The following is a 21564-nucleotide window of genomic DNA, read 5'->3' as shown; positions in this document are numbered from 1 at the left end:
GCTAACAAATAATGTCTTACTAACCTGGAAACCAAGACAAGGATTGAAAACCAACAAAGAAGACAGTCTTGCACTTGTTGGAAAGTGACCTGATTACTTGTAAGATACTCTTCTCCTCTCCTCCTCTCCCTGCTTTGAATTTTGTAGTAGAAATGGATGAACGAAGATTGCATCCACCTTTGTGCATACAATCCATGCCCAAAATAGTAGGGCTCTTGCTAAAAGGGCTTTGCATTCTGGAAACCTCACAAAGGAAACTCAGAGGATCATTTCTCACAGTGCATGAGGACACATTCTTTGCCTCTCAGCTCAGAAAGTGCTGCCCTGAGCTTTCTTCTGCCCACTCAACAACTGCTCTTCTCTGGTGAAACTGCAAAACTGAGACAAAGGGATTTGTATCCTTTCCTGGAAACATCTATTCTCAGATTAAATCAGTCCTTAGCCTTGGCATAATTACCTTTTCCAGTTCTTTTGGGTGTTATGATTAGGAAAAAAAAAAAAAAGCAAGCACTGGAACAAAGCAAATGGTTAAAGCTTTTCTTGACAGAGATCTCTGAAGGCATGAGGTCTAACTGAAACTCTTCCTACAGCTGAGGTTAATACAGTGGCTGTCTGTCTTTCTCTTCCTTCCTCTCCCCTCACAGGGTTGGGGGTGTGTGGAGTGGGTGCATCTCTGCTGTCCTAACAAGGGTTGGCTGCACCAGACGTGTGTGTATCTCTCTCATCATAGCTTCCCTCAGATAAGATCTCTATGTAGACATTTGATTTTACATAATTTCAAGGAAATTGGCTTTACATTCTCTTTCAAGCTTGACTGATACTGGACAATGAATTCAAAAGTTAGAGGAAGTGGATATAGATCTCTAGGAAGCCTTATGTCCTCAATAAGTGAAGCAAAAAAAGTTAATTTGTCAGTAGCGATCTGAACACAGCAAACACTCTACTGGACATGAATTTAAGTATATTAGTATCTATATCTGAAACCAGGTTACTTCACTATTGCAATAAAGTCCTAGAAATTAAACTGAAATTAACCACTCCAGCTGTTTTCCGCTTGCTGCCTGTCTGCTCCCTAATGCATACATGCCACCCTGATACTCCCAGTGCTTCAGCTACCACAAATACAGAGCAGACAGAATTATCTGTTCCAACAGCTGTGACTAACATCAGAAAAGACTGCTAGCACTACCTTCTTCTGCAGATATGCCCCAGCTCTGCCTGCCCCTCCCTGATGACAGCTGTGCTCTTCAGGCCAAAGAAAATACGATGTTAATCAGGTAGTGGTAGCAATACAAGTGGAAACTTGTAGAAAGACTGCAAATTTGAAGACCCCAAAATCCCTCTGACACCCTAGCAAAGTAAACTGTCTAAAAAGATCACTCATTCAAGTAATACATCATTTGGCTTTATCCCATCCTGTTCCCTAGCTACCAGCACATCTCCTAGGCCTTGGGTTATGCTACATTCAGTGCTAGGTTTTGCCAACTACTAACTCCCTCCAAATCTGTTGCATTTTCTCCTCTTGTGCTGAGGCCATCTTTAGGAATTTCATTAAAAAAACTCCTTCTGAGCCTTCTCTTTGTAAATCACTAAATGCTTGTTACTCACAGCCCCAGTCACTTTTTTCTTCCCAGCTCAGTTTTTTGATTTTGCTTAGTTTTGCTCTACAACTTTTCTTGACCTTTCATGGTCTTTACTAAGGTGCTTGTTAGTTTTCAAGTAAAAAACAACCAGCCTCCCTGGTTGTTACACAAAATTATCATCTTCATGGAAGACTTGCTTTATCCAGACACCTGCTATCTGCATCAGTGGTTCATGAGCTCTACCTTTATGAGCTGCAACTGAGTTACTAGCAACAGTGATACAAATAAAGACTGTGACAAACTCTTCTCCACTTACTTTTAGTGCTTTGTAGATAACCCCAGGCTGTCTAGGTGACCGAGTAGTATTGTTCTCCAGCTGCTGCTCCACAGCTCGCCTAAGCCCAGAGAAATCTGTTGGAGGATTGTATGTCCTTGTTCCCTTGTAGTGAATTGAGCTGAAAGCCTCAGGAAAACAGCTTAGCTTCCGAAACCGATCCTGAATGAGCTTCTCAGGAACCTCAGAAGGATGATCTATACATAAGAGTATCAGCAAGTACATAAACAACTGACTGTTCAAAATAATATTTAAATGGCATAGTGCTTTCATATGCAGTATAGTTCTAGTTTCCTTAATTGAATCTTCTAATACATCTGGAATGCAGTTATCATTGTATTTTAAAACAAAGAAAAGAAACAGTTTCCAAAAGCAGCCTTTGCTTTGTGATACAAAGCTTTAGATTCTAAGACCAAGTTCCTCAGGTAAAATTGGAGACATCTAAGTTTCCAAACAGATATCCAGATTAAGGAGCAATTTAGGACATAATACAAGGTAACATCATGTCAGCACACTAATTAGTTCTTCTCACCAGATCATAATTTGGTATAGCTAGTACTAGCACCTGATAAGTGGAGGACATGAACCTTACATGGATTGCTTGTTCTCCATGCCAGTAGTGTAGCAAGGAGGACCAAGCCTTTATCAACCATTTGTATGTGGCAAAGCACTTCAGAGCTGGTCACATCAGGTCAGACTCCACAGAGCCAATCGAATTCTTCTGCCTGCTTCCAAGTACCTGCTGTACATTTCAGAATAAGGCAGGCCCTTTCTTCCCTGCCCTAAAACTATATAAACACACTTATCTCAGTTGTCCATTGAGACAGATGGTTATGGCTTTCCGCATATCCACATGCTAAGTGGTTTCTTTCCTATTCCTACTGTGACCAGCAGTGATCATAAAAATATAATTTTTTTACTACCCTGACTTTGCATACGGGTGCAAAGTGTCCTCACTAAAGGCTGACCTGCTGAAACAGTAAATGTCAACAACTACATGAAACTTTGAATTGCTAATCAGCAAACTGGTATGTAAGAAAAGGAACTGCCTTGCAAGTAAGTTAAAAGTTATTAAGAGATTACTCTAATAATAACCAGAAAGAATGTCAAGTTCTGCTAGCTCAAGACCTCACTGGTTAGAAAAGCCCAAATGAGAATGTGGGTCAGCCAGGACTGCTGTGGTATTACACAAGAGAAGTCTCCTATATGTTCACAGATAGCAGGACTAAGCCTCAGCTGTTGCAGGCCAATTCATCATGGATCTTGTTTATCAGAACACCAGAAACGGACCAAATTAAGAAAGGTTTCATCATACCTTTTGAAACATGCAAAAAAATGAGAAGAAATTTAGATCCCTGTATGGTCAAAACCAGAAGACACCATGACTTCCACAGGACAGTGCATTTCACTCAGATACACAAATAAAATATGAATTTAAATACAAATAGTCAAATGTTACATGAGCCAAGTTAAAAGTACTGGTGAAGAACTTTGAAATTGGTGGGAATAATAGTGTGCCAGGTCTGCTCCTTTGGCCATATCAGATACTTGCACAGAGAGAAGTGGTGTCAAATCATCAGCTCCGTGCCACCACAAACTCAGTCCCACCCTCAAACACCATCAGCCTCAGAATGATGTTGGTCCACAGAATTAAAAAAAGTAGAGTGACATTCATCAAAGTCATTATTCTTGCTCCTCCTAGTTTCTACACAGAATTTTATCCTTGTTTTATTTGCAACAGGGTAGTACATATCCTTGCCAAAATCCCAGGGTGTCTCAGTTGTGTTGGGTTTGTGTGGCCAGGTTTTGGTAGCAGGGGGGCAACGGGGGTGGTTTCTGTGAGAAATTGCTGCCCCATGTCTGGCAGATCCAATGTCAGGCAACTCCAGGACAGACCTGCTGCTGTTTAAGGCCAGACTAATTAGGGATGATATTAACACCTCTGTGATAACATATTTAAGAAGGAAAAAAGTTATTGTGCAGATGTAATTGCAGACAGAGAAGTGCAGAGTGAGAACATGTGAACAACTGCAGACACCAAAGTCAGCGGAGAAGGAGGGGCAGGAGGTGCTCCAGGCACCAGAGCTGAGGTTCCCCTGCAGCCCGTGGTGCAGACCATGGTGAAGCAGCTGTGCCCCTGCAGCCCATGGGGGACCATGGGGATGCAGAGATCCACCTGTAGCCTGTGGAGGAGACCTGCGCTGGAGCAGGTGGATGCCCGAAGGAGGGCTGTGAACCTGTGGGAAACCCATGCTGGAGCACGGTCCTGGCAAGGACCTGCTGACCCATGGACAGAAGAGCCCACGCTGGAGCAGGTTTTCCTGGTAGGACTTACAACCCTGTGGGGAACCCATGCTGGACCAGGCTGTGCCTGAAGAACCGCACCCCCTAGAAGAGTGACCCACCCTGGAGCAGTTCATGGAGGACTGTTGCCCATGGGATGGACTCACGTTGGAGAAGTTCATGAAGGACTGTCTCCTATGGGAGGGACAGTCCCATGCTGGAGCAAGGGAAGGACTCTGCTCCCTGAGCAGCAGTGGGAACAACCTGGGATGGACTGACCGTAACCCCCATTCCCCATCTCCCTGGGCCGCAGGGGGGGGAGAAGATTGAACTTGGGAAGGACAGAGGGGTGGCGAGAAGGTGTTTTCAAGATTTATTTTACTTCTCATTATCCTGTTCTAATTTTATCGGTAATAAGCGCAATTAATATCCCCAAGCTGAGTCTGTTTTGCCCGTGATAGTATTTGGCGAGTGATCTCTCCCTGTCCTTATCCCAACTCATGAACCTTTCATTATATTCTCTCCCCTGTCCAGTTTTTGGAGGGGAGTGATAGAGCGCCTTTGGTAGGTGCCTGGCATCCACCCAGGGTCAACCCACCACATCACTTTTCGCCTTCCTCTGCTGTATCGCCCATATTCATGATTTTGTATGATGTCCCCTCCTATGGCTGGGAGAATTGATGACTAGTCAGTGCAAATGTACAGCTGGCTAAGAGGATTATTCTAGCTGATCTGGAATAGTCAGATCACCAACAGGGAATGCTCTGCTAGTTCCACAGCCTGGTTCCCAGACTTAAACAAGTGAGAGCAAAACGTGAATCATATCTTTACATGGTAGTAAAGAATGCTGAATATTCAATGCAACCTGATAATTTATAGATAGTGTTTAGCACATTGTAATTCAGTTTCTTACTGCCTACTCACCAGAGCCCAGTAGTTTGGTGTACACAGTCTCGTGAAAGATGATGACACCTGGACCCAAAGTTGACAGAGGAACATCTAGGCCACAACGGGCTGTGGTAGCTTTTAGCTCCTTAGTGAAATGTTTTAAATAAGCCTCCGAGGCATCACCAAGGAATTTGAAGAGATCATTGTGGAGCCTGTCAGCACGAGTACGGTAGATGACAAGGTCAGAGATGGCCAGGACCTTCAGCAGCAGCCGTGTTCTCTGGCTCAGGTTCACAGTGGCCCCCAGGAGGCCCTCTGTATCAATTACCACCACTTTGCGGACAGGGTCATAGGCTGCCCAGACGCCAACTGTGCAAGACTCTTGGGCTGGAGACGTCTTGAAGACTTCCCGGCCATAGAAGAAAGTGTGGTTAAGGGTGTGAGACTTGCCATCCCCTGTGTTCCCAAAGATGGACACCACCTTTAGATGCTGGTCAGGACTGCAGTCCAGTTTCTTAATAAAGTCTTCTTCATTCCTTACCTTCCAAAACAAAAAGAGAAAAATATTATAACTATGCAATTGGAGTAGACAACACTGAAAACACAGCTGGTTTCAGGATTCATAAGTTTAAAAAAACCAATTATCTCCTCTTCAGATTTCATCATAAGTTGCTGAAGCACCAAGAAGTACAAAGCAAAATATTAGAATACAGTTTCGTAAAACATACACATCAATGTGATTTACTGTTCCATCATGTAGCTGTTTTGAAGTGATGCCTCACTGTGATTACATGTCTGGTCAAACCTCTTGCACCTCACCCCATTCCCTGAGGCAGTCCTTTCAGAAGGAAGCACAACTCTCTTCCAAGTCTGACAGAACAGCTACTTGGAGCATGGCAGACTTCCGTAGTAGCATTAGTCTCCTGGCAAGCATCCAAATTCAGGGGAGTGCTTTTGTCACTTTAACTTGCCTCATCCACTGAGGCTGAGCATCTGTTTAGGGAGAAAAACCTCTGCCATGCATCTGTGCTGCAGCCTGTCCTGCTCCCATTGCTCTCCAGCTGATCAATCCTTCAGCTGGAGAGGCAGAAGAGGGGCAGAGAAGAAGCAAAGTTGTGCACTGGAGTCAGGTGCTCAAAGCAGGTCAAACTGGCTCTCACAGAGGTGCCACAGCTACCTCAACAATCCATTTCATAATTTACTGTATTGTACTTCCATTAAAAAAAAAAAACCACAAAAGAACATGGAGATACAAAACCAAAAGGGAGCAAACAGCCTTCAGCAGTTAACTTCTCTTTAGCTTTGCATAAATTAAGTGACAAGTATCATGCTATCTAGGTTAAAGAACAGGGCATTTTTCAGATACTAGAGCAACAGACACAGATAAACAAGCAATGAAATGGAGTTAGGGCTCTGTACAAGAGTTTGCCTTGATTTTGTTGCCGAACATGGCCTTGGCTTTCACAGGTTTTATGCTTCTGGCTACAGCTGTTTAGTTGTCCTAGTTAGAGCAGCCAGGAGCAGTTCATCACTGTGTGGGTGTAACTCAAACTGTGTATTCTATACCCCCTATGTAATTTCCCAGGAACTGTTAACAATAGACTATTTGCAGCAGCTGCCCAAAGCACACCTGACCTCCTCAGACTAAAGTTATGGGTGATGTTAACTCCCCTCCAGGGAGTCATTAGCACTTCCACACCCAGCCTGAGGGGTCAGGTCTGCTAATGGGCCACCAAGGATTCAAAAAATATCTCACAACTCACAACCACCCATTGTGGAACTCCTCGCCCTGGGGGGGTATTGGACATTCCCACTCAAACCTGAGTGTATATAATCTTGGGGTCTTGGGAATTCTGGTACCACTCATCGGATTCAGAGGATCCATTGGAACCTCAATAGGACTGCAACCACCACTCTCGATCAGACTGTGATCACCACCCTCGACTAGACTGTGACCAGCACTCTCACCAACAGGCTTTCCCCCCTCCTTTTGCTTTGGACTCAGGGACCACGTGGCGCTCAGCATGGGGGCCAACGAACACCACTCTGTTCATGCCCCACGGTGCTGGGTTATACAACTGGGTTTTGTGGGTTAAAACCAATTGCTTGTCCATATAATTGTATTATTGTATTATTTTTTATTAAATTGTAACTCTGACTTGCGGTCTCTTTTGAGTTGGGTTCATTTCTCCTGCTGGTTTACCTTTAAACCAGCACATTAGCCCTTGCTTTTTCTTCTTCCAACAGGTTTTATCCATGTATTATGTGACACGGAAGAATATGACAGAAGCACTCTTTGTGAAGGATTGAATTCACTTTCTCCACTTCAATTCCCTCTTCAAGGAATCCCCATCAACTGAAACGATCAGGGCTTCTATCCCATCTTGCCTGCCTCTCAAGTTCTGAAGCTCTTAGCTATTTCCCTCCTGAGAGGACACTTGGAAGGTCTCACGATCCATGATCGGGAGAGCCCATGAGGTAATAAATGGTTTCTTTGAACAAGTTCATTCTTAGATCCGTAAATTAAAGCCTACCCAGCCCCATTTGCTTTGGTCAAATCTATCAGCAGCATCTAGACTTTGAAGGAAAATAAAAGCCAGCCAGTGCACCAAAAACATAAAAAGTAATCAGTGTGCCAGATTGTGGTTGGGAACAGCATTCACAAAATAAAACTGTGGGCTGTGGGGCTGCAGTAGCTTCTCATGGACTCAAATCATTCAAGGCAGCCTCATAGAGTAGAAGAAAACAGGAAACAGAGAAATCAAAATGCTCTCAACAGAATATTTCCTGGTGTCTGTGGGAGAACATGAGGATACACTCAAGTTACAGGTGAACCCAAGAAAGGGTCTGTTTTTTTGGTAGCTGTTATTATTATTTTATTATCATTGTTATTATTACATTATTATCATCAGGAAGGTAGTTTAGATGACAGATGCAATTTTTCTTAGTGTATCTGGAGATGTCTCTGTGGTTGAAAGGAAGCTCTTGGTTCATGAGATAGCTCCTAAAAACATTTACAGATTTGACAATATGTTACGTGTGCATAAGCAAAAAGGACATAATACTGTCTTCTTCAAAGGATTTTGTTTTTAACTCCCACCTTCCAAACTTCTAACCATAATGGTGGCAGATCCTTTCTGCCAGAGTCAGTGGCTAGGCACTCCCTGGACAGCACAAGGAAATAGTTTTCAAACAGCTGCTTAAGTATTGGCAGGACAACTAATGACTAAAGTCTTTCAGGCAGCACTGGTTATTATTCTGGTAGCAGTTTGGGAGAGTTTGTGGAAGGGGCTGAGTCAGTAATGTCAGAAGACACAAAGGACAGTAGGGACCACAGGGATAAGGGTAGCTCTGTGATGCATTCCCACCAATAAGAGGCAGGAGTCAACTCATGTGGAAATTGTCCTAAGCTGAGCTAATGCAAATGTCCACACCAACAGCTTTCTTTTGCATTCAATGTACTTTAAAAACTGCTGATGCCAAGGCAACATATTGTGGAAAAAAAGAGGTGGATTGCTGAGCCAGACAGAAGAAAAACTGGTTCCAGATCAATAATTCAGATTACTCCAGCAGAAAAAGTTATGCTAAATATCAAATCACACATCCAAAGTACTGAGCTGTTACCCCCTTCTAAGGTTCTAGGCTCTTTCAGGCCTCCTTTCAGGAAGGAACTCAGGAGTGATTCAGACAAGCAAGTTACCCAGGAGCACAAGAATACACCAAAGTCTAGCTAGTCCAATGCTGTGTCTTACAGGTCTTGGTAATGACTGAGAAAGAACTTAGATACAAAACAAGTAAATTTTTCCTAGCATGCTTTACCAATTCTCAGAAGTCACATAACAAAGGACTTCCTGAGCAGCAGTTGCTGAGTAGAGAACCAACAGACCTATCCTCTGGGAGGTGATCTAACCCCATAGTTTTGGATACTGCAACATCCTTACAATAAATTCCATGTTGGGGGAGAAGAAACAAAACCAAAAAACAAACTAATACAACCAAAAAAACACCTTCCCTGCACACCACTTGTCGTGCATATGCTTGTACGACATTGGGTGCTCTCTGCTCTTGTGCACGAGTTGACTTTAACCAAAGCTGAGCACAGGGATGATGCTCTCAAAAAACCATCCACAACAATCCCCATACCAGTAGTCAAATTTACTTCCCTTGAGCAAGTTTCTTTAAGACATTTAAAGTCAGAGTGTACGCGTACTAATCCCTACTAGATCTATTAAGTCCCACTTCTCCGTTTTGCTTCTCATCTCTAAAGAAATTTGTATGGTACCGCCTTCTGCTGTATATGCAAAGGGATCATGTTTCCATAACTGTGTCTAATCCCACATTGCCAATTGCCAATTGCTCCAAATCTCTGATGTTAACAGTAGAGGGTAAATATGAAGCCTTCCTTAAATTGCACAACAATGTAAATTAAGAATGAAAACTATATGTCTAACCTAAGATCAGAGTCATATCTCTTCAGTCCCTTCCTATTTTTGCCATTTCTAGTATCGGAGACTCATTTACACTTTTGTTACAGCTCTTAGAAGACCCTCTTCTAAAAAGAACAGTTTTTACTCTATCATATGGTAGAATCCTGGTTAGCTTTCTTTTATAGTTTTAACTACATTGCTTTTAGCAACTGTCATCCAGCTCCTTATGCAGTCCCTTTGCCCAAGCTCAGCTGAACTGAAGGTGAAGGTCTTCAACAGGAAAAAAACAGAACTTGATAGCTAAAGTCTTCCATAGCTAAAGAGGGCACAAAAACTCATACCATGTGGCTGTGGAGCACATTTAGGACTGAAGCTTCTTTAAACACCCATATTTGGAAATCTATTATACCTAACATAACAAGTTTCCTACATCTGAGCCCTAATAAAAAGTAGAACCATTTAGAAACAACTGCTAAAATGAAACAAGAACTGCTAAACAAGAGAGTTCTTGTTAAGAAACAAGAATTGCTAAAATGACATTCCTGCCTATGAGTTTCTTAGTAACAATGTTATTAAAACAAAAATGTTAAAAAGCTTAAGAAAAGAAAATCTAAAAAATAGAACAGAGTTTCCAATGACCTGTACTTGTACAACTTTAAATCTGCCTCTAGGCAAAACAAACACATTAAGAGCATCAGACATTTTTACCACAGTTTTCTCCTTTTAAAACTCTTTATGAACCCTTTAGGGCTTGCTAATATTCACGGAAGTAGTGCACAAAGCCAGAGTTGTGTCACAACACACAATAGCTCAAAACAAAAATCAAGAATGCTTGGCATAGTATTCATCAGAGCGCCTTCATTTGCTAGTCTTACACTGTCATTTTGACTCACATTGGTACTTTTGTTGTTGTGTTTTGAAAACTTACTCTTTGCCTGACCTCATTTCAACAAAGTATTTTTAATAACTAACATACACTTTCTGCAATCAAGAAAGATATCATCATATAAACAATTAAATTTCTGAGTCAAGGGTTATCAGGCATGGGAACAGGCAGCCCAGGGAAGTGGCAGAGTCACCATCCCTGGAGGTATTTAAAAGGTGTGTAGACATAGTGCTTAGGGACATGGTTTAGTGGTGGACTTGGCAGTGCTGAGTAAATGGTTGGATTCAATGATGTTGAAGTTCTTTTCCAACCTAAATGATTCTAAAATTATACAACCAGCACATGACAATATCTTCTGATACACAACCATGACATCAATAAAGAGGATATAAATTTAACACTGTTTTCAATGAATGGAAATATAAGCTACAAGATTTGTAACAGCACATCCAAATGTACACCAGCATAAAATTGCAAACATCTGAAACAAATCAGTCTTCAAGTACAAGCAGTCAAAACAATCAAGTGGAAGAAAATAAATACTATTTCCCCTAAAGGATTACTTAACACTGGCAATACAAGTAATTCTGCTCACAGTTCAGAAAATGCTTTAAAAAGATAATGCTTACAAGAATTCAAATTAACACCTGAAATCAAAGGGAGAAACAGCAAAACAAGCTAAAGTAAGATCTGCAACCTTTTAAGCAGCCCTGAACTTCTAAAACAGAAAACTGAGACAATATTAGGTAACTGATCTTAAGGACAGAGTGTTATATCAATCACTGAACCTGGAAACAGAATAGATCTGTCAGATCTGCACAGCTCAGCACAGACCAGTTCTTTAATACACTGCTTCTAAATCTGTGTTTTAACTTTAAAAAACTGAGCTCTATCCAGAGGTAGATTCACACAACAGTCTTATGGGTGCATACCTAAAGCCCCAGGTCCTACCTTTAGGTCATTAAGTCAGAATTTCAGTGTACATTGAAAACAAGAGAGAAATCTATAAAAAAGATTTATTCCTTTAACTACAGCCTGTAAGACTAACCTGAGAAGAATAAGCCCCACCATAGTACAGTGCTGCCACCAGAATTCACACCTCTGCAGGGCTCCTCACAATCACTCCTGAAAAGGCAGTGCATGAATGCAAAGAAGTGTAGCTGGCTTACCCCAGCAACTCAAGTGCAACAGGCTATTACAAAAGGAACTGGAAACTCCCCGCTTTTGCCCCAGGAGAATTTTTTTTGATATTCCCAAGTGTTTCTTGTTATCAAGTGACAAAAAGAATTGGGTAGCTCCCTGTGAGGAAGACAAACTCTGCTATGAAACCCGTTACACCAATAGAGTTCTGAGACAGGCCCTAAACTATAGTAATTCAAATCCCATTTCCTATAAGATCATAGACTTATTCCAGTTAAAAGAGACCTGAGGAGGGCATTACTCCCTCTCAGCTTTGAAGATTTTGATCATAAGCAGGTGCTCAAGAAGAATCAAGGCTGACTTTTAAGTTCAAGCAGCTATAGTTTTCTACCTTAGATTGCCTCCTATACCTTTTGTTATGGATGACTTCCCCAAAAAAATATAATTTATGCTATTGCTCAAGTCTTCCATATATAACTTAAAATCCATAATGGAATTACATAGACATATTTGATAGATAAATAGGTGCCTCTAAATTTCTTAAGAGTTTGATGAAAATAAACAGCAAAGTAGAAAAGAAAGACTCTAATAACGTTCCTGAGGAAACAGCATGTTTCATGTCCACCCCATGCAGCCTCCAAAATACAACAGTAAGCTAACCAGTCATATCCCTAGTTGCTAGCTAGTAAACATGCTGGCTGGTAAATGATAGCACACATACTGCTTCTTACCCAAAAGACAGAAAATGTGGATAAGCATTGGATAATGGGAGGCAGCCCTCTCAGAAACTAGACTTCATTAATTCTATAGGACAAAGTTACTTGTTACTATGTAAATGTTTCACAGTAGCTTGGTAAACTTTCCCAAAAGGGTTGTGTCACCAGGTTAGTTTATAAAATTGTGTATGTCATACCAGTAGTTACATTCTGGTATTCAGGAGTAAGTTATTAATCATTAATCCGGCAAACACTTAAATATATTAATCATTATTGCCCTCAGTAATCTCCTAGACTTCAGACAAGCTGACAGTGGACACATCAGCATTTTCAGGACTGGAGTCCTACAGATTCTCAAGCCCAAACTGAGGGACCTGACACCAGATGCAAGGAGGGCAAAACAAAGGAGAGGACAGACACACCACAAGGACCCAAGGTTAGATTATAACAGCCCTCCTCAGTTCTAGCTGGGTTTGATCTTTTTCCCATGCTGGGTATAGGTCTGGCTCAAGCAAAGGAAAGCATTTGTATTTGGAGTGTTTCCCAACCTGAATTTTTTTTCCTTCTTATTTGCCTTCACTGGGTTCTGTTGAGATTTGTTATTAGCCTGTGTACAGACCTGTGACAATACTGTCCCTGAACAAAATGTCTTTTTCATCACTTTATCCTGCTCCTTCCCACAGCTCTGGCAAAGAAACTCAGGTTCAGTATTTTCATGGGTTTGTACAGAGCTTAACAGCATGAGTCTCAACAGGACCTACAGGTGCCTGCAATGAAGGATGGAGGATGCCCATGTCTGAAGCCCATGTCTATTTATTACAGGACTCTTTCAGAGGCAAGGAGAGAACAGTTATCCTATTTCAAAAGTTTTAAGATAGTCGTGGAAAAAAACTTTAGGGGATGGGAGGTAACCCAATTTGATTGGACTCCTTCCTAATCCAAGAGGCGATATTGGCTGAAATATTGCTATTACCAGATAAGTTACCCTTGTAGATGATTGCTGAGACATATGATACTGCTGAAAGCAGAAATAAGACTAGAGATGCCACTAAACCGCTTGCTGAAAAACTACTTTTGCAAGAACTCAAAATCAATAGTCTTTGAGGTAAATGCAACTGCTGCAAAAATAACACTAACATAACAGTGTCATCTAACTCTTAAAGAGAACAGTTAACAATCATTATTTTGCATCCTAAGTACCTTTCAAGTTCCCCACGGATGTTAATTTGGCTACAGAGCTACCAATCACCACCCCAATGTCACATCTGTAGCAGCAGACCACATCCAGGTGAAGAGGCTTGTTCAGAAGACAGCAAGTTAGTGAGCAAGTTCATTCTACAACTATTAGTCTTCCTCAATACTAAGAATAGCTAGATTACCTGTGTGGACACTACTTTATACCACTGTCCTTGTTAAGAGGGCCATTTACAAACTTACTTATATTACAGTTCCACTCTTCCTATAAAATAGGAACTCTGCTCATTTTCCCAGTTTCAGGTTGTTTTGACAGGCAGACCAAAGGACTCAAACTTCTGCCTTTATGTGATCCTACAGCAGGGCATTAACAATCCAGGCAAAAAAAATCGAAAGTCTACTGCAACAACATCTGCAACAACTTTTAGTGATCCCTGCAGCAGTGAAAAAGCGGAGGAGAAGGGACAGAAGGGCTGGAGGACAGTAAACTGACAGTTCCCCTTTTCTTTCTTGAATGTACGCCAAAGCATTTACATTCTCCTCCTTCTGGCAGCACCCAGGAGCCAAAAGGATTCATTGGATAAGTGCAAAGAGGGGTACAGTGGAGGAAGCACTAAAACACACCATTTTCCCCACCAATACTATTTAGTTCAGGAAACGAACTAAGTTCAGGAACTCCTTGAATGAAACACTGGGTAATTCCAGACTAGCTTGTTACCAGCTTCTCTCGCCTGTGAGATGCTCTCCTTGGCTTCCACACCCACACTCATGTCAGCATATGGACAAAAGAGACAGGAAGCAAGCAAAATACTTGACTTTAATTACTGCCCAAGAGTACTGCATCATGAAGAAGGTGTAAGACTGGTTCCAGGAAAAAGCAATATTTGTATGTGGCTATGTTCAAATTAGCAAAGAGTCAGCCAGAGACTGTTAAAGGAGCTGTGTATTTGTTAAAAGGATGGCTCCTCTCCTATCTTCTAAAAATACCCTTCAAAATACTGGTATACGTCCAGTGGAAGAAAGAACACTCCTAACCAGCAACTGCTAAGTAGTTTTTCTACTGCTTTATTCCAAGGACAGGAAAACAGTGCACTTTAATGTAAGTGAACTGATAACAGACTGGGATGGGAAGAATACTGAAAAATAACAAAGTATTAAGAGAAAAATTCCTAAAGCGTAGGACAGTAAACTCCCAAAAATACTTTGGGAAGGAAATTTCTCTAAAGCACAAAGAGGAAGAAAACTCATTAATAGCACAGCAACAGTATCAAGGGACAGAAATTACATATCCTGATACAACAGATCACGCTGACCTAAAAAAATTCAGATCCTTCAATATTTTTTCCTCCTCTTTTATATCCATAGCAAATATACTAGCTGTGACTTCTCAGTTTATAGAACATGGACTAAAATTCACAGAAACTTACAGCTGACTGTGCTACCCCAAAGCACAAAAAAAACCCTACCAAAAAAACACAGTCTCCCAAAAACGGATCAAGCAAGGGTGTCAAAAGAACTAGCACTATTTGCTAGACAAATGCAAGCAGTAAGACTTAATAGATCATGATCTTCTTTTAGGAGAGAAGACATACATTACCTCCCATTAACTGCCAAAGAATACTTGACAAGAAATAGCATTCCTAGTGACTCTCCATTCTCTCATCCCTAGACTTTAGTCAGGCTCAAATCAATAGGTAATAAGGAAAAAAATCACAGTACTTTCATCAGGTTTACAGTGGGAGTGAGAAAAGCAAAGCAGCTAGCATCCCTAAAATTATCACTATGTATGTGTAACTTTTTAACGAGGAGGGACAGAGGAGGACAGGTGAACTATTGCACCATTACCAGCTGGTTATTTAATGATTGTATAAAATGGTCTGCATTTAAATAAGGGCTACAAGTGCTTTCGTGTCATCTCAACTGACTGAAAAGCATGGTATAGATCCTGCTTTGTATTTGCTGAGGGGAAGAGTTTAATCCTTTAGATGTCTAACCCCACCAGAAGGCATAAAAATAACTCAAGGAATGGGGCTGGATTTAGGGAATTGAGATTCCTATTGGCAAAAGAAAAAGACCCTGCAAATTGAAGAAAGGGAGCTCATACAGGTATCTCAGAGGCAAGACAGTAATAAATGTACACTCCTTTCACTCACATAAGATTACACTGCTGGGAATATTTCTGTGACTAGCTAGAAGAAAAACAATCTTTTCTTCTCATCTCCTTAGCAGGTCAGGCTACAAAGTCAGTACCTTTTATTTTTTGTTGAAACCCATAGATTAGGTAATTTCTTGTGACAGAGTTAGTTTTTGGTCAAAGATCTGTAAACTCTAAGGCAGATTACTAATAACCACACATCTCCTATCTTCTGGGGTAGATGAAAGACTTTCTCTACTTCTGTTAAGTGTATGGGCTGAGTCCTTAATTAGGGCTTTGGACAAAGTGTTATCGTAGAAGCCACTAGTGACACTACAACTAAGTTCTGATCCTGTGGTAAGAACTCCCAACGTCTGTTCCCCAAGATAAAAATATCAAGTTGTTGTTATGCATTGTTAAGCACTTCTCCCCTGCCTCAGAAGTAGTAGTAAATAAAGTTCATTGTACAACAGATACATAACTCCCTGCTAAAGCAGCTCTATTGCAAGTGTGTTGTATAAATACAAAGCAAAAATGGATACTGTTCCAGAAACTGCATAAACATAAGTACCAGAGACAAAGACAGATGCAGGTGACATGGGACAGTGAGACAGTATCAGCACTTGAACCAAGTATCCTAACCTGAGTCACGTTTTTATTGTTGTATTTCACTGTGCTTTTCTTAATAAATCCACAAATACAGGGGAGTTTTAAAAAATATCAGTTAATTGATTCTGTAAGTTCTTAAGGGAAGTGTCTCCTGTGTGTAAGGGGCAGCAATAGTGACAGCACAATAATGCTTATTTGAGAATCCAGCAAGTTAGAGACAAGAAAGAAAAGCTGACATCTTGACAGAGCAGATCAGGAGATTCAGTTGGGGGATTTACACATAAAAAAAGAAGGCGAACAGTTTGAGTCTAACAAAGCAAAGAGGAGATGTGGAAGATGTAAGGACAGCAGTGACAATACCAAAGCAATTGACTGAGGAAGTAATCTCCACAATATCATTCTCAGTAGAGTGAGCAAAGAAGATAGACTATGTTAAAGCCCATTAACAAACAGATGCTGCAGTTATCAAGAACAATTTGATTGAAGCCTCAACTTTCAATATGTGATAGATAAGGTCAAAAGTTTAATACTGTGTAAAGAGAAACTGCATAATACAGCTTGAGAAAAAGCACCTAGAATAGGGTCTAAACTGCAGGTGATGCCAATTTGTTAAACAGTTTTGTTTTCTGATAGAAGTCAATAGGGTCTTATGAGGGGCAACAACCCCTGGAAGAATGAAGGAAAAATTTGTCATGTATGTCAAGATGACTAGGGTCTAACTCACAAGAGCCACAAAGCATTGCACTCACTGCATGGTGTGTGAGACAGCTGGGGCAGGACTCCACGAGGAATAACCTCTCTCTCTGTTCTTCCACAGACTTGCAGTGCGAACTTGGATTTAACCCCTAACAGCATTTTCTTACCATGAGATAGTCAACCTCTTTTTGAGGAGCTCAGATATAGTGCTGTTATGATGAACATGATAGAGAAGCTTGTATTTCACAGATACAAACTTTAGCTACCATCAGTTCTCTACAAACAAGTGGTGGTCTAAAATGGGACCTTTCCTGACTAAATGGATTTGAACAAGCACAAGAAGTCCTCAGCTTTCTGAGCTTATAGTTATGTCTGCAAAGCACAAAAAGCTTTGAGCAGGCCAACACATCTGTGCAATATGGCACAAAGACAGTTATGCAGATCTCAGAATTATCATAGCTGTATCAGTGTGGTGCTGAGCCCAGGCTCAGAATTTCCACCTCTCAGCTAAATGAATTTGCTCAGGTACAGCTCCTTATGGATTAATCCACAGTGCTTCTGCATCTAGAACCAGATCAGGCACTTGCTTACATGCTGTAAATGTTCTTTGGTTTCAGAGCTACCACCTCCAAGAAGTCAACAGGAACAGTGAGGTGAAACATAACTTCTTGAGCTTAACAACTCCAAGTTCCAAAGAAAACTAAAAAAAAAAATCTTTTGGCCTTTTGTCCCCATTTCACTGAACCACTGTCAAGTTAGAGGTTTGTAAACAAGTATACACCTGTAATTATCTCAATCCATCATGTTTGTTCAGCAGCATAACTAGTTCTGCCTAATTTTGTATTTTTTGGTAGCTTTTAACATTGCTATGGCAGAATCTAACACTGATAGCAAATCAGCACTTTCCTCTCTTATTTCCTAACTAATGCAACAATTTTCAAGTTCCAAAGGTCATTAAACACAGTTAAAGATAACTAGACTCCAAATTCTGATAAATCCTTATTTTTCTACTCAAGCTTAAAGAGACACACACCCTCAAACTCTGAACCTCCACATTTCAGTTATTAATATTTTGGCATTTTTGGACAAAAAGTTGGTTTAAATAAAGAATATTCTAATGATTTCTCCCCAAATAATGACAAGCACAAAATTATATATATATATATATATATATATATATATATATATATATATATGTAATATAGCTAAATTGGCTGATCAGTATTATCAAGAGCAAAAGATGCCACACAAGATGTCTTCAAAGCTAGCTATTCATCTGACAGGCTTCTCTAAAAAAAGATCCTCATGTTCACTAGCAGAAACATTACTATAATAGCAAGCACTCTTCAAATTCCAGCTGCCAGAAAATATTTTAATTGAAAACTCGCAAACTCCTTTGACACTGGCTGTGAGATGTCACAGAAGTATTCAGCTGTGAGGAAGAGAAGATCACTCCAGATGGAAGAGCTCAGATTCAACATCTTGATAGTGATACAAGATCATTTTTGGAGGGCTTTTTCAACCCAACCCTGTTCTGACCAAATTGCTATGATCTGATAAAGGACCACTGCTGTCCAAATAAGGAAGTTGGCTTTATTGCCCGTGACATTTAAATAGCAAATGCAGTTGCTTGCAAGAGGCAGCCAAAGGTCTACCTCAATAAGGCTTACAGATTCATGAGTATAAATATAACTTAAACCAGTACAACCACAGTTGTCACAGTTCGTGAGCAGCTTTCCAAGACAGCCCTGTTCCAAGGCATTTCAGAGCTTGCTCTAGTGGCTAGATAAGGATTATTGAAAAGCCTGCATCTTAAGAGTAATAGTTGCATCTGTCATGCATTACAAGGAAATGTATGTTTGCTCAGGGCTTAAAGATACACAAACTTAGGACTGCTACTACACCTAAAACTCAAGCACTCATTTTACAGTCACTAGTGTCCCTCAAAGTGTGTTTTCTATGTCAGTGCACCACAAGGACTGTCATCCTTTCCTCCCTTCCCCCTTCAAAAGCCACGTGAGTTGGCAATCCGTACACCTGAATGGACAAAAAATGTGACCTAAGTATTTTGCAACTACTCTATACTATGGTATAATTACTGTGTACATATATATACATACACACACACACACTCTTCTATAGTATAGAATAGCTATGAGATACTTAAGTCATATTTCCTTGCAATGCATGATTGGCGCATTGACTAAGATGGATACAAATAACTACAATACCAACAATCACAATATCATCACAATTCTTTTTACTGATGTTAGCATGAATATGTTAAATTAGAGCAACCAGACATGGAATCTTCAGGTGACTATACATTTTCTTTCAGTGTCTCCTGAACAAGGTTTAACATAAAAAATGCAAACTGGAAGTCAGAAGACAAAGTTGAATTTTTACTTGTGTAATTAACCTGCTCCATGACTTCCAAGCATTGCTGCTTTTATATTTATAAATTATTTTTACCTTGCAAAGTGCTTATGCTCATCAAACGTAGGGGTCAACAGAAGAGTTCTTTAACTGCTTATATTGAACTCCAGACACTCTAAAATAGTGCCTCATGAGCAGCTGTTCCTAGTCAAATAGTTTCTATCATTTTTATCAGCAGGCCTACCCCAAATTGCTGGCAATTTCCCCCTCTTTCACCAAAAGGCTAACATGTAACAGTATTTGTGACAAGCAATATAGCTTAACCACGATATCTGTAGGACTTGGATGGCACACTTGGGACACTTATTTCTACTTTGTTCTATTTCCAAAAATCAGGTAGATTTACTGGTACTAAAGGAGGGCAGCAAGGGGCTTTAGTCTTGCATTAGCACTGCTTGGTACAGTGCCCTCTCCTAGTTATACAGTAGGAGATTGGCTACCAGTACTCCCATTTGCAGGATATACTGCCATACTGTCCATACAATTCTGTTCAGGAATGATCAGCATCCTGCACAAACACCTCTTATCTTAATTGTGTGTGTCTCAGTACAGTCAATTCTTCCACCAGCTTTGCTTACCAAGCCTCTTAGAGGAGGCCCTTGCCACACGTAAGGTTTTAACGAACTTGACCTTTTGAGGAACTCATGAGCAAGGCCACTCACTCCAAGGTGCTGTGTCTTCTTAGCCCAAGATGCTCCAAGGCACTTAACTGGCCACTGTTTTGCTACCACTGCTGCCAGTTACACTTCACATACTAACCATGCATCACAGTAGCCTGTTAGAATAAGATAGAAACTAAAGGATCTTGCCTGTTCAAACAAACCACAGTTCTTACCTGAATCTCCTCAGTTTCATCCACTAAGAGGAAACTCACTACTTTCTCTGTCATCTTCCTTCTCTTGGTCTCCTCATCCATCCCCTCCTCCTCTTCCTGTTCTTGGGCTTTGCCAGCATGGTACACAGTGACAGGGTGCTTCCTTCTGTTCCCCCCAGCATGTGTTCTCTTCTGACACTCCACACAGAGGTTGATTTTGCACACCTGGCACCTCACTGCTGCTACTTGCCTTGAGCCCGTCATACTGGCATGCATAATGTTCCCATTGGCACCTTTGCAGGAGTCACAGTACGGGACATGGCCGGGTCTTATACGGGTCCGTTCGTGGTTCCGTAACCTTTCTGGCTGATGCAGCTCTTCTTCACAACGCTGGCACTGTAGGCTCCTGCACTCGTCACACTCAAAGATTGCTTCATCTGTCCCACTGCAAACGTAGCTTTCCTGGCACAGGAGTGTCGTGTTCTGTCCCTTCTCTGCAGTTTGCGTGTGGGCACTCATCTTCAGATTTCTTTATAGCAATGTTTTTCCCTCCTGTTTCTGTTTCAAACAATGATATGTGTAAAAGTCAGTTGCAAATTTAGTATTTTCATAAAGGAAAGAAACACAAGAGGAGTGTTGTCTGTACTTAATTTTAAATAATTAATATATATGTTTCTGTAAGCTTCATACACTGACCTGCCTCACGGGAAGAGTCTTTTTAAGTGTTAATGAAGTTTTCTTTCTCCAAAATAAACTTAAACACCGTGGCTGGTTTCATGTATTACTATACCCAAATGTCAGTGTACATTCTTTCTCTGCTTAGCTGTGTCACATACTTTCAGTGATGAGGAAAAAAATACCCCAGTCTGGTGCACTTCAGGAGGTACAGCAAGTATTTCCCTGAAGCAGAGATCGAAGGGAAACAGCTGCTGACAGAGACAAAAAAGGCATCAGAAACACACAAGTACATATACATGTACACACACACACAAAAGGACCGTGTCAAGACTAGAAAATTCTCTGCTTTCACTCCACAGCTAAGCTCCTCCTTCAGAGAGTTCACAGTATTTATTTGCTGGGAATTTCCTGATGTGCTTCGCCAGATAAACAAAAATCCGCTCTTTTGGTGCGCTCCTTCTAGTAACGCTGGAAGACGATTGCTACCGCGGCCAGGCTTGTCAGAAGACGGATTTTCTCCCTCTTCCTCAGCGCCCCAAGTTGCCAGAGCAGAGCCCCGAGCCCCGCGCCCGCCGAGGGCAGCCTGCGCACCCCTCCGCCGCCTTTGTCTAGACCCGCTGCCTCCGGGCCGCGCGGGGCACCAGCCCTGGGCCGCCTCCCTCCTCCAGCCAGCGCGGACGCCCCTCGCTCCAGGATGACCCCCTGCGCCTCCTCTGCCGGCCGGCCCCACAGCCCCGGCGCCAGGC

The 21564-nt window shown here is 41.4% G+C and overlaps 1 protein-coding gene across 2 annotated transcripts in view; it reads right to left on the bottom strand.

Annotated features, from left to right (window-relative positions):
• ZFYVE1 (zinc finger FYVE-type containing 1) overlaps positions 1-21564 on the bottom strand; it is a 29562-nt gene that overhangs the window by 7492 nt on the left and 506 nt on the right. Inside the window, exons 2-5 of one of the 2 annotated variants that reach the window (XM_027707360.1) lie at positions 20837-21066; positions 20162-20698; positions 5125-5629; positions 1900-2114 (exon numbers count right to left, since the gene is read on the bottom strand). In XM_027707360.1, the coding sequence (XP_027563161.1) occupies positions 1900-2114; positions 5125-5629; positions 20162-20659 (1218 nt within the window). In that variant the 5' untranslated portion in view covers positions 20660-20698; positions 20837-21066. Of the gene's footprint in view, positions 1-1899; positions 2115-5124; positions 5630-20161; positions 20699-20836; positions 21429-21564 lie in introns of those variants that run through there. The other variant, XM_027707356.1, reaches the window with a different exon arrangement.

This window comes from Neopelma chrysocephalum, unplaced genomic scaffold (genome assembly GCF_003984885.1).
Source record: "Neopelma chrysocephalum unplaced genomic scaffold, ASM398488v2 Primary Assembly neopelma1_24, whole genome shotgun sequence".
NCBI lineage: Eukaryota > Metazoa > Chordata > Aves > Passeriformes > Pipridae > Neopelma > Neopelma chrysocephalum.
Note: the sequence above shows the minus strand (reverse complement) of the source record. Positions and strands in the feature narration are given on the sequence as shown.